We start from the raw sequence: 13,193 nt of genomic DNA, 5'->3' as shown, positions 1-13,193 counted from the left end.
AGTTGCCCACAACATCGCGACTCAGTACTCCGTTGCTGACTCGTTTAGCTACAGCAGAACATCACAAAAACAAGGAATGACTCTAGTACAGGAGTATATAATGACGAAAGACTACTCACAACCTGAATAAAGTTTCTTTACAGCATCCTCAAGTCACACATTCACCACTACTCCATTAAACTTTGAAGCGTATCGTATTAAGCAATAACCCTCTTCTTTGCCAAAACTCAGCAGCTCGACCGTCCGAAAACACCATAGACAACTCTGCACCAACTCTGATCCTTTTACTCGACCATAAACATTCTGTAAACTTACCATGGCTGCCGCCAATATCTCGGAGAGCAGACTATTCAAGCCGCTCAAGCTTGGAAATGCTCAACTCAACCACCGCATAGCAATGGCGCCGTTGACGCGATACCGCAACGACACGAACCACGTTGCCAAGCCCTTCGTCCCTAGATACTATGGCGAGCGAGCTTCCACTCCAGGCACGCTTATAATTTCTGAGGCAACTGGCACATCAATGCAGGAAACCGGCGTGCGCCAAGGCCCTGCTTTCGTTACCGACGAACAAGTCGCCGCTTGGCGAAAGGTTATCACTGCGGTTCATGAAAAGAAATCGGTGTGGTTCCAGCAAATCTGGGCACAGGGGCGAGCTGCCGATCCCGAATACCAGAAGGAGCGTGGCTTCAAGTACCGGTCCTCCAGCGCTGTCCCCATTGAACCTAGTGCTGCTGTACCTCAAGCAATGACCGAAGATGAGATTCTGGGAGTGATCCAGGACTTTGTAGACACGGCCAAAAGAGTTGTCGCTGCCGGCGGCGATGGAGTTGAAATCCATGGTGCCCACGGTTACCTAATCGATCAGTTCCTCTCGGACTCTGTCAACCAACGAACCGACAAGTGGGGAGGTTCAATCGAAAATCGATCACGGCTTCTTCTTGAGGTCGTCAAGGCAGTAGTTGCGGCCATTGGCGCTAAGAAGGTAGCGCTTAGGCTGTCACCGTATGCTTCGTTCCAAGGCGCGGAGTCGTCAGACATCCAGGGACAGTACACATATGTTATCAAGGAGCTGAAGAAGATGAACGCTCCCTTTGCGTACCTGTCTCTAGTTGAGGCCCGTGGCGACCCGGCAAAGCTCCTCACTCCTGACCAGGACTCAGAGACTGCTCAACAAACACTCGACTTCATTCTCGACATCTGGGACAACTTGTCACCTGTCATCGTGGCTGGAAACTATAGTCCTGAGACTGCTGCTCGGGCATTGGAGGAACACTACCAAAAGTGGGACGTTATTGTTGCTTTTGGCAGGAGTTTTCTCGCGAATCCCGATCTCGTTTGGCGTATCAAGCACGGTGTGCCTCTTTCGAAGTATCATCGGTTTTCTTTTTACATCAAAGGTTCCGAAATCGGCTATAATGATTACACTTTCAGCCAGGAGTACATCGACGCTCAGAGGGAGTGGGCCATAGCCAACCTGGAATCCAACTCTAAGTAGACATTTTATCATGTTAGTGAAGTGGAGAGATTGAATAAGAGTCTTCATATTGTTTAGAGCATAGCTGCTAGGTTTATACCTCTTCAAGAGGAAAGAGAGATCATGAGATATAGAAGACTATCCAAGTCGTTGATACCTTAACCCTGGTCTTGATGGCTGCACTAATTCGATGTTGTATTGTAAAGCTTACGCTAAGTCTAATTTTCTTCACATTGACGGGTTTGTGACCTATATACTTCAGCGACTGCTAGGGGACGAAGGTGTGCATTAGCCGTGACGTGGCCAACTGTGGTCATCCCGCACTCTTAACAATCAAAACAAAGGCAACTTTACTTAAACTCTTACGTCATTTTTAGATTCATGTCTAGGATAGGGGTGAGCCTGCTTTGGTTGTTCTGCTAGCGAGTCCAAAGCCCGACGAGACCATTTTGGTGGCACAGTCATTTTGAATTAGATGTTTGTGAGAGAAACTCACTGAATAAACTGGGGGCCCGAATCAGTGAACTGTTTACTTCCATGTATTCATGAGCAAAATTGTTTCCTACATCCTACTCACCTCGCCTGCCAGTCTTGGCTTCCTGGAAATATTGAATTTCGAATCCAAACGAGTATCAATAGTGTCTACCAGGAGAAGACTTCGGCTGCTTTGGAAAAAGATGATTACGATTTGCATGCGTTGAGGAAGTCAAGCTCGTAAGGATAGGGCAATCAGCCAAGAATTAATGGCAATACTGAGAAGAACGGCGTCCAATATGAATCCAAGTTTGGGCAATGCATTGGTTTTTGGTGCTTCGATGAGATTCAAATAATTATCTTTGCTGAATGACAAGGACATGGAGACGATTGGGTTAAATAATGGATTGGTTTTTTCAGGTTTCCCCTTGTGGCCAATTATTAAGGCTGAAGAGCATGACATGTCTTTTGGTCTTACCGTTTGGCATCGTCCTTCTTAAGAGGAAGCAAATTGGATTCACTTGTATCGCATAGTCAGCAAGAGTCGTCGTGACGCTATACGCGAATCTTTGCCGGTGAAACCATGACATTCTTCAATTGGCCGTCAAATCCCACCGGCTACGATCGAGTCGGCGAGTGCTAGCACTCACGCAGCCAATCAGTAACCACGAGTTTCACCGAATGCAGTAACAAAAGCTGCTATTCCGCTCGGTCTGGCTCGAGCGTCCTAGCTCAATGGTAAGATGCCAAGAATGAGCATGTCTTGATGATTTCACCCATAAATCATTACCAATGTAAGACAAGATGGAGTAGATGGAGCGTCTCGCACTTTTCGGACACGCAGAATGTCCGTCAAATCCCATGACAAAACAGACGGGATGGAATCGGCGGTAGCGAACAAGCCCAATCGGCGATTCTGTGTGCAGATCGCCGCATGGTCCGTCAGCGCCATCGCGTGGCCCCGTGGATCTATGACGAAAGAACATCTTTACCCATCCAGATGAGGAGGCTCCTTGATTCTGAAAAGAAAAGTCCTACGCCCCCACATGGCTCCAATACCCAACGCCAGCGTTGCTCTGACGCGACCGACGTGGTTTGCTAGTAGCAAGCTGCACGTCGTCATAGATCCTGACTCGGCCGCTGGCCGGCGGAATCAGTAGACCGACGCCGTTTGTTTGCTGCAAATTGCACTGGGCTCACGTTTGTTCGCGTCACCCGCGACGACACGACCTAGTGGACTGGATTCGCCCTACCAGGCATGCAGTTCCTGTGAAAACAAATACCATGGGTCTAACACCTCCCTCTCCGCAAGTGATATTGATCGGTCACGTCCTATTGACATAGACGACCATACTTTCTGACCTTCGCTGTGCCGAAACACCCAATAGCAACGGTTTTATGTTGAGCCTGTTGTTGCATTTGACCGTGTGGTTGCGTCTTGCAACAAAGTTTGGACAACTCGCTCTGTGAAGCCCAACTCAATAGCCATGGACGAAAAATCTACCCCTAGGGATAGTGATATCCCTGGCGGCTTTCCCGAGACACCCAGTCTCGCTCCGACCAGTGGCAGTCCCACGCCCATGGGATTTTTCGCTGATGACCACCGAAACGTCTCCAACGCCCCAGCACATAACTTGGAGTCGGGTCAGAGATCCCAATCTCATGTTCAGACGACCTACTTCACAACAACCTCCACCGTTCGTGACGATACTTCGTCCTCCACCGTCACCCTTTCTGGCAATGGCGCCGCGGCATTGGGCAGCCGTAAAGCTTCCCGGGGGGCAGACGACTTCTCGGAGAAGCAAGCCCCTCTTGAAGATGAATCGATACCCTCCTCACCTTCTTCAAACGCCTTGTCCCCTACCGACAGCACTCAATTTGCGCCTTTGAAGACCAATGCGAGCAACACCAAAAGACCGAATGCACACAGACAAGGCAGCAATCTTACGGAAGAAGATCTTTTCAGGGCCCTGTCGCGGCGCCGCACGAACGCAACAAACCAGTCTGACCCTGAGCAGGGAGAGGAGCAGCAAGAGGTCGAGCGTCTCATGTCCCGGATTTTTGGTCGGGCACGGCAAGAACAGAGTGAGGAGGAAAAGACGAGGCACAGCGGTGTTGTCTTCCGTGATCTTACAGTTAAAGGTATTGGCTTGGGAGCCAGTCTTCAACCCACGGTTGGAGACATTTTTCTCGGTTTGCCGCGCAAGCTCAAGATGCTCCTTACCCGCGGGCCCAAGGCTGCATTCGCGAAGCCCCCGGTCCGTGAGCTCATCAGTCACTTCGATGGCTGTGTCCGACCTGGAGAACTTCTCCTTGTTTTGGGCCGCCCAGGGTCAGGTTGCAGTACGTTTTTAAAGACTTTTTGCAACCAGCGAGCGGGATTCGAGGCCATTGAGGGAGAAGTTACTTACGGAGGTGCCACTTCTGATGAGATGAGCAAGAAGTTCCGAGGAGAAATCATCTACAACCCAGAGGACGACCTACATTACCCAACTCTTACCGTCAAGAGGACTCTCAACTTCGCGCTTCAGACACGGACTCCCGGCAAGGAGTCGAGACTCGACGGAGAAAGCAGAAAAGACTACATCCAGGAATTTATGCGGGTGGCTACGAAGCTGTTCTGGATTGAGCATACACTTGGTACGAAAGTTGGCAACGAGTATGTTCGAGGTGTGTCTGGTGGTGAAAGAAAACGTGTCAGCATTGCTGAGGCCATGATCACTCGCGCCTCTGTTCAGGGATGGGACAACTCCAGCAAGGGTCTCGATGCCAGCACTGCCGTGGAGTACGTCCGATCTATTCGAGCCATGACCAATATGGCGGAGACGTCGACAGCCGTATCACTGTACCAAGCCGGCGAATCCCTTTACGACCTAGTTGACAAGGTGTTGTTGATCGACTCTGGAAAATGTCTTTACTACGGCCCTTCCGAGGCAGCCAAGCAGTATTTCATCGATCTTGGTTTCAAGTGTCCGGATCGTTGGACAACAGCTGATTTCCTTACTTCGGTTACGGATGAGCATGAGCGCCACATACGTGAGGGGTGGGAGAACCGTATACCACGTACTCCCGAGGAGTTTGATACGGCTTACAGAAACAGCGAAGCTTATCAGAGGAACCTTCGCGATGTTGAAGACTTTGAGTCTCATCTTGCTCAGCAGATGGAGCAGCGCCGCCAGCACGAATCCAAGAAAACGGAGACGAAAAACTACGAGATTCCCTTCCACAAGCAGGTTGTTTACTGCACCAAGCGCCAGTTCATGGTCATGGCGGGCGATCGAGCATCTCTTTTTGGAAAATGGGGTGGCTTGGTCTTCCAGGGTCTCATCGTTGGCAGTTTGTTTTACAATCTACCAAACACTGCCGCTGGCGCATTTCCTCGTGGCGGAACCCTGTTCTTCCTCCTTCTTTTCAACGCCCTGCTGGCTCTTGCGGAACAGACTGCGGCGTTCGAGTCGAAACCCATTCTGCTCAAGCACAAGTCCTTTTCTTTTTATCGGCCCGCCGCTTTCGCCATCGCCCAGACGGCAGTGGACGTGCCCCTGGTCTTTATACAGGTCGTCCTCTTCAACGTCATTATATACTGGATGTCCAACCTAGCAAGGACCGCGTCTCAGTTCTTCATCGCTACACTGATTCTCTGGTTGGTTACCATGGTGACTTACGCGTTCTTCCGCGCTATTTCAGCTTGGTGCAAGACCTTAGATGATGCGACAAGATTCACTGGAGTGTCTGTACAGATTTTGATTGTTTATACTGGATATCTGATTCCACCTAGTTCAATGCGGCCCTGGTTTGGATGGCTGCGGTGGATCAACTGGATTCAGTACGGTTTCGAGTGTCTCATGTCCAATGAGTTCTACGACCGTCAACTCGAATGTGGTCCGCCTTACTTGGTTCCTCAAGGGCCTAATGCTTCACCAGAATACCAAGGTTGCGCCCTTGCCGGAAGTCCTCCGGGTCAGACGATTGTGCCTGGTTCGAGCTATATCGAGGCCTCGTTCACGTACACTCGCTCTCACCTCTGGCGTAATTTTGGCTTCCTCTGGGCTTTCCTCATTTTCTTCGTCATTCTGACCGCTTTGGGTATGGATCACATGAAACCAAACACCGGAGGTGGTGCCATCACAGTCTTCAAGCGCGGACAGGTCCCCAAGAAGGTGGAAAACAGCATTGCTGCTGGTGGCCGAGAGAAGAAGAGCGACGAGGAGTCTGGCGCACTTAACAACGGTGCCGAGACTGTGACAGCTAATAGTCCAGTCAACGAGAAGAACGACCAGGACACGATGAAGCAAGTCGCTCGAAACGAAACCGTCTTCACATTTCGAAATGTCAATTACGTCATCCCATACGAGAAGGGCGAACGCACTTTGTTAAATGATGTTCAAGGATATGTTCGACCAGGCAAGCTAACTGCCCTTATGGGTGCCTCTGGTATGTAAACTAAAGAATCTACCGATTGAAGAGTGCTAATTCCAGCGTAGGTGCCGGAAAGACTACCTTGCTTAACGCCCTGGCTCAACGTCTCAATTTTGGAATCATAACAGGTGAATTCCTTGTTGATGGCCGACCCCTCCCCAAGTCTTTCCAGAGAGCAACGGGCTTCGCTGAGCAGATGGACATCCACGAGCCCACAGCAACAGTCCGAGAGGCCCTCCAATTCTCGGCTCTCCTTCGCCAACCTCGTGAGGTGTCAAAGAAAGAAAAGTTCGACTATTGCGAGACCATCATTGACCTCCTTGAGATGCGTGACATTGCCGGAGCCACGATCGGCAAGGTGGGCGAAGGCCTAAACGCAGAGCAGCGCAAGAGACTGACCATTGGAGTGGAGTTGGCATCGAAGCCTGAGCTCCTAATGTTCTTGGATGAGCCGACGTCGGGTCTCGATTCCGGCGCCGCTTTCAATATTGTTCGTTTCCTCCGCAAGCTGGCAGACGCCGGTCAAGCCGTGCTTTGCACCATCCATCAGCCTTCTGCGGTCTTGTTCGAGGATTTTGACGAGCTTTTGCTTCTCAAGGCAGGCGGACGAGTTGCGTACCACGGCCCCCTGGGGCACGACAGCCAGGAGCTTATCCAATACTTCGAATCAAATGGCGCCCACAAGTGCCCTCCAAACGGCAACCCTGCTGAATACATGCTTGAAGCTATTGGAGCAGGCGACCCTAACTACAAGGGCAAGGATTGGGGCGATGTTTGGGCACAATCCGAGCACAAGAAAGCTCGGTCCCGAGAAATCGACAAAATGTTGTCCGCCAGACGGGATGTCGAGCCATCAAAGAGCCTCAAGGACGATCGCGAATACGCCATGCCATTGACCACTCAGACCATGGCAGTTGTCAAGCGATCATTCATCGCCTACTGGCGTACGCCCAACTACGTTGTCGGAAAGTTCATGTTGCATATCCTCACTGGCTTGTTTAACTGTTTTACTTTCTACAAGATCGGCTATGCGTCCATCGACTATCAGAACCGGCTATTTTCCATCTTTATGACTCTCACCATCAGCCCCCCCCTCATTCAGCAACTCCAGCCCGTGTTTCTACACTCACGGCAGATCTTCCAATCGCGCGAGAACAACGCCAAAATATACAGCTGGTTCGCCTGGACTACGGCAGCTGTGCTTGTTGAGATTCCATACGCCATCATTGCCGGAGCCGTTTACTTCAACTGCTGGTGGTGGGGTGTTTTCGGATGGCGCCTTCCCAGCTTCAACTCCGGCTTCGCGTTCCTCCTCGTCATTCTTTTCGAGCTGTACTACGTCAGTTTCGGCCAAGGAATTGCGGCATTTGCCCCCAACGAGCTTCTTGCTTCCTTACTGGTACCCATCTTCTTCCTCTTCGTCGTCAGTTTTTGTGGTGTAGTTGTACCGCCCATGCAGCTTCCGACGTTCTGGCGAGATTGGATGTACTGGCTCACACCCTTCCATTACCTACTCGAGGCATTCCTTGGCGTTGCCATCCACAACCAGCCCGTTCAGTGTGAAGCTGGGGAGTTTGCCAGGTACCAGCCGCCTCCGAACCAGTCTTGCGAGGATTACACTCAGCCGTACATCCAGCAAGCTGGTGGGTACGTCCAGACCGGAGACGGTGGCATGTGCGAGTTCTGCCAATATGCGACCGGCGACGAGTTCGGTGCGGGATTCAGTGTCTACTATAGTAACATCTGGCGTGATTTCGGCATTTTCTGCGCGTTCATTGTTTTCAACTACTTCGTTGTTTATCTTGGAACCTGGCTGAGGTTCAAGGGCAAGAACCCGTTCAAAAAGATCATGATGAAGAAGAAGGGTGGCAGTGAATAGATGCAAAATTACCCTGGCAACGACCGGGAGAGATATCAGTTACACACAGAGATACAATAATAGTAGTGTAATTTCAATTGCTTCGAGCTTCGATTTGATCAGTGTTGGCGAGTTTACGTCCAAGGGCAATATTGTATTGCCTACAATTTTACGAGCCGTTTAACGATTCGACACACTACATAGGGTTGTCTATGTTGAGTTACCACAGTTAGTTTCAACCTTCTGCGAATGTAGCCCTGTTTGTATATTACAGAAACGCCAGTGCTAGTAACGGCCTCTTCTCTGGGCGTTTTCCTTGACTAATTAGGGCACATCTAAAGATGCTCCGGTCATCGGGGTCCACTTTCCCGAGCCTTATCGTAGTAACCCGACCGGGGAAATGTCTCAGGGATGGGGAACAAAGTTAAAGAACTCATCAAGAAGTCATAACGCTTTTGCATTGAGAAAATCTATCAAATATGATGTCGGTATTTGTCATTCATCCTTCGTGTAGCGGTACTTGACATCGTCGATCTAGTTCTTGAAAGCACCATTCGTCAACTCATCCTCCAAGTCGTAGTAGACCTGGAACTCGCAGTAGCAGATCTCCGGGTCACTCTCGACGTCAAAGTTGAATTGGGCCTCCTCGTCCGTGACCAAGATCTTTTCCAGCCCGTTGGCGGCCGCGGCCTCGGCCAGGAGCTGCACGCGACAGCTGCGCTCCATGGAGGTGTAGAGAAACGCAGCCTCGTCGACGGTCTGTCCGACGGTCAACAGGCCGTGATTCCGCAAGATGCAGCCCTTGCCCCTGGGACCGAGTGCCTTGGCGATGGCCTCGCCCTCCTCAGGTCCTAGGACGACTCCGCCGTAGCTGTTGTACACACTGTGGGCGTCTCCGCGGAACTTGCAGGCGTCCTGGGTGAGCATCTCCAGCCGGCGGCCAAATACGGACCAGGCCTTGCCGTGGATGCTGTGGCTGTGGCAGACGGCGTGAACGTCGGGACGGGCCTTGTGAACGGCGGCGTGGATCAGGAAACCAGCCGTGTTGGGCGGTTTCGAGCGGTTGCCGCCAATGACCGCGCCGTCGAGGTTGACGAGGATCATGTCGCTAGCCTTGAGCAGCCCAAAGTGCCGGCCGAGAGGGTTCGTCCAAAATGCATCGTGGTACTCGGGGTCCCTGACGGAGATGTGGCCGCTCATGCCCTCGATGTAGTCCTCGCGGGCCCAGTGGCGGAAGGCCGCGGCCATGTGCTCGAGTTGCCACTGGCGCTTTGAGGCGAAGTCGGGGAACTCGGGGATGCCGGCGAGCACGACGTCGCCGTGGGACATGGCCTGCAGGGGTGTCTTGTTGGCGAGCTCGTGGCCGTGCTTGACGTGAGGTACTTCCTTGGGCACGATGGAGGCGCCGCGGGCCTCTGCCGGCGCAGACTCGGTGTCGTTAATCACGGCGGACGGAGCCATGGTGGGGTTTTAGGATCGGTGACGGCCGCCGATGTACGGGATCTGGGGACGATGGGCTCGGCGCGGAGAAGGGTTTCTGCTCAACCGTGGCTCTGTCAAGCTTTGACCGAGTGTACGGAACGAGTGGGTCGGGCAAAGTTGGTATTGGAGTTTTTCAATTGCAACAAGATGAATTGAATAGCGTTATTTGGAGAAGGGATGGAGATGGTCTGTTGATAACGCGCCACTTGGGAAGGGCGCAGATGTCATTCGGAACTTGGTAACCTGTGTCTGCCCTGGCCGGAGCGGGGTGGCGGGCTAAGATAAGGTACGACCGGGATTGCTTCTCCAAACAACGACGACCGGAAACCGGAAACCGGCCCGGTCCAAATTTCGGTAGGCCGGATATCAGTTTTCATGGGAGTTATACCCGGCTCTGCGAAAGACCTACCTCGGCCGATCAATCAGTGAACTTTTAATGACAAGTACAGGCGACGGCACGTCTTTGGGTCACGGGTGGCCATACTACAACCAGTACGTAACAGTCCGACATGGAGAGTGGGACGTGGTATGTTGAAAGAAAAATGTCGCGAGGGTATGTTACAGCTGCAAGCCCATGCAAATTCCACCTGCCCGTTCATAAACCAAGAATTTCTCTTGTACAGCGACCGTCGCCGTCATTACGCAAATGCTTTTGTTTACCCGTGGTGCTGCACAGAGTCCCCCCCAACAGCCTAGCATCAAAAACAGCTCTTCCGCTTTCCTGAGCAATCGGGAATCGAAGGTGCCTCATGACTCGAATCTGCACATGTACCGGATTTCGCATTACTTCGTCATTAAAAAGCAGTATTCTGCCCCCGCGCTCCGCTGGCCCGGTATCGCCCATTGGGCGTCCTTCACCTCTTGGCCTGCAGAGCCTTGTCCAAACACTGGATAATCTGGGAAGTTGGTCAGTATATACCTGAGTCGGGCAAAAGTTCGGGACCACAAACCTCGTCTCCCCAAACACCTTGGTTGCTGAGATAACGGCCCATGCCCCTCACTAGCTCGAGCTGCTCTTCCACGGTCAAACCAGTGACGGCCATCTCCATAACGTCGCCAAGGTTGACCTTGTGGAGGGCGATGAAGGAGTGGTAGTACATGTAGGTGAAGAAGCCCATGATGAACTGGCAGTCCATTCGGTCCGTCATGCCACCGTGACCGGGAATAGAGTCGCCAAAGTCCTTGATCTTGAAGGTGCGCTTGAGGCCTGAGGCGAAGAAGCCGCCGAAGGGAGCAATCAAAGAAGCAAAGGTTGCGAGAACCAGAGTGTGGAGTTGCATCGGAGCCACGGTGAAGGAGAAGGTCTTGTGCATATTGGGAGGGAGGAAGAAGAGAGGCGGCAAGCTGTACGTCTTGGGGTTGAAGACAGGGTTGCGCGTGCATTCGAGGCCGGTGAAAATGTTTGCGCCCAGATCCTGAACAGGTTAGCAAGCCGATAGACCTCGGCGAAGGACAGGAGTATACTCACGTTAACGGGGCAAAGGAAGAAGTCAGAGCGCATCAAGACGTTGGTCAAGAGCATGCCGAAAATGATTGTGAAAACCCAGGCGCCGACAAAACCCTCGACGGTCTTCTTGGGAGACAGGGCGATCAACTGGGTGCGACCAAACGTGATTCCACAAAGGTAAGCCCAGATATCGTTCGTAATAACCATGGCGGCCGGAAGGAAGAACCAGATCATGCCCTCGAAGACGTTGTTCATGATGAAGTGGGCTTGCACGACGATGAGGTACAGGGCCATGTGCGTCCAGGCGAACTGCGTGAACTGGAACTTGTAGTGGCCAGCCTGAAGCGAGGTGACAAAGAAGACGAAGCCTGTAAGTATCCAATGGGTTAGTAAACGTCCCGACGGTCCTTGGCTGAGCGGGAAACAGGCGGCGCTAGGCATGACGTACCAAAGATGTACAGGATGAAGCTGATGAAGCGGTGGTGGGTTGCCAGAGGCAGCAACACCTTGTCGACCAGAACAATGTGCTTAAAGTAGTAGATGACGCTCTCGCCGTATAGGAAGTACATGGTGGTGGCCAGCCAATACCAGTTGAGGCTCTTGGCGGAGCGCAGTTGGCGGGCGCGACTCGGTACGCTGGCGATGGCAATTACCTCTTTGAAGGAGATGATCTGGATGGCCGTCATGATGCATATGATGTAGATGTGGCCCATGACAAGAGCAGCGAAGAAGCCTGCGAACATGACGAAGGTCCAGAAGGTACGGGTCAGAAAGTTTGCCTTCTTCTTCTCGTAGGCCTCGCGCTTCTCTTCCTCGGGGGACTTGGGCGGCTGCTGTTGAAGACAGGGCATGTTAGCAGTGAGCTTGATAGGGGGCGGTTCCTGCTCGATTTGATATCGTGACGTGGCATAGCAAAGGGGTTCGCTTACTTCCGCGATGTTATCCAGGGCAGCGCCAGTCTTGAGCTTGGAGGGCGAACCATCTTCGCTGACGTCGCTGAAGCTTGAGCGGCGCCCTTCGCCGTGACCGTTGGTTTTGTGAGGGAACTTGACCCCCCTCCGTGTACGTGCCATCATGTCTCTGTGCGCGGGTTCGCGATCTCTTGGGAGGGAGGAGAGGCAGTCGGCTGCGACTACTGATGAGGCAGTGAATTCGCTTGACGCGACGAGAGCTTCGTCGAGGCCGGTCGCTCGTTCAGAATCGCGGTAGAGCGGGTGCTTCGGATGCGGCAAAGATTGGGAGCGGAAGACCGGCGCAAATTGGGCCGTCGGAGCGCTGGGGCGGACGGTAGGATGGGGCGCTTGCTGTTGGGGCTGGACCAGTTGGCGAGCGATTTTGCGAGATTCCGATCGAAGGCGTCAAGGGAACGGGGGCGTGGGTTCGGGGAGGGATCGTGTTGGTGGCAGGTTGAAGGGCTGAAAGGTCAAAGGGCCGTGGGAAGGGGTTGACGATTCTTCGGTGGATGTTTGTGTGTTGAACCGAAGACAGAGAGGCGCGCGAAAGTCGACGGGGGGCGGAAAGGCGGGAAAGGCACCAGCTGGCGCAAAATACGAGTGGGTACTTTGGGGGTCCTGCGTAGTACTGCGTATTGCGGCTGCGGACGGATGTCGTGTACCCTCGAAAGTGTTTTTATTTTGTTTTATTTCCTCATTTTCCTCCTTCCCCAAGCTAGACCGGGTGGGTTTTCTTTGGCACCCAAAGCACTGGGCCTCCTCTCCTCGGGTCTCTTTCTTGGTGCTTCTCTTTCTGTCTGTTACGTCCCTTACTATTACTGCGGTGGTCCAGGGTATGCCAAAGCTATAGCCAGCGTGCTGTGGCTGAGTGTGTGTGTGTGTGTGTGTGTGTTTTGGCAGGCAACCAGCGGGAAGCAGCGAAAGACGTCGTCTCCCTTCTCCTCGTCCTCCTCCATCCTTGATCCTTCGAGTGCCTCCAGGCCCATGAAATGCAGAAGCTTGCAGCGGCACCCAGGCAGCTGGTCTGGGCGGGTGATGACGCTACAATTACTTAGCGCAGAGAAGCAGGAGCTACGTCAGGCC

The 13,193-nt window shown here is 52.6% G+C and overlaps 4 protein-coding genes across 4 annotated transcripts; 2 read left to right on the top strand and 2 right to left on the bottom strand.

The window, feature by feature from the left end:
• Positions 1–316: 316 nt before the first annotated feature.
• Positions 317–1,498, top strand: ColSpa_12165 (putative inactive purple acid phosphatase 16; the record flags this gene model as incomplete). The annotated part of the gene is made up of 1 exon (XM_049278377.1): positions 317–1,498. One exon carries the CDS (start codon positions 317–319, stop codon positions 1,496–1,498), a length of 1,182 nt encoding a protein of 393 aa, XP_049134334.1.
• Positions 1,499–3,438: 1,940 nt separating this feature from the next.
• On the top strand, positions 3,439–8,249 carry ColSpa_12164 (brefeldin A resistance protein; the record flags this gene model as incomplete). The annotated part of the gene is made up of 2 exons (XM_049278376.1): positions 3,439–6,385; positions 6,436–8,249. The coding sequence occupies 2 exons, from the start codon at positions 3,439–3,441 to the stop codon at positions 8,247–8,249; spliced, it is 4,761 nt and encodes a 1,586-aa protein (XP_049134333.1).
• A 513-nt stretch (positions 8,250–8,762) lies between these two features.
• Positions 8,763–9,689, bottom strand: ColSpa_12163 (meiotically up-regulated gene 14 protein; the record flags this gene model as incomplete). Its single annotated transcript, XM_049278375.1, has 1 exon — positions 8,763–9,689. The coding sequence occupies one exon, from the start codon at positions 9,687–9,689 to the stop codon at positions 8,763–8,765; it is 927 nt and encodes a 308-aa protein (XP_049134332.1).
• Positions 9,690–10,564: 875 nt separating this feature from the next.
• ColSpa_12162 (putative phosphoglycerate mutase) lies at positions 10,565–12,230 on the bottom strand (the record flags this gene model as incomplete). Its single annotated transcript, XM_049278374.1, has 4 exons — positions 10,565–10,606; positions 10,661–11,125; positions 11,179–11,525; positions 11,606–12,230. 4 exons carry the CDS (start codon positions 12,228–12,230, stop codon positions 10,565–10,567), a joined length of 1,479 nt encoding a protein of 492 aa, XP_049134331.1.
• Positions 12,231–13,193: the final 963 nt, after the last annotated feature.

This window comes from Colletotrichum spaethianum, assembly GCF_022836535.1.
Source record: "Colletotrichum spaethianum MAFF 239500 DNA, contig58, whole genome shotgun sequence".
Classification (NCBI taxonomy): domain Eukaryota; kingdom Fungi; phylum Ascomycota; class Sordariomycetes; order Glomerellales; family Glomerellaceae; genus Colletotrichum; species Colletotrichum spaethianum.
This window is presented reverse-complemented; position numbering and strand designations above follow the sequence as displayed.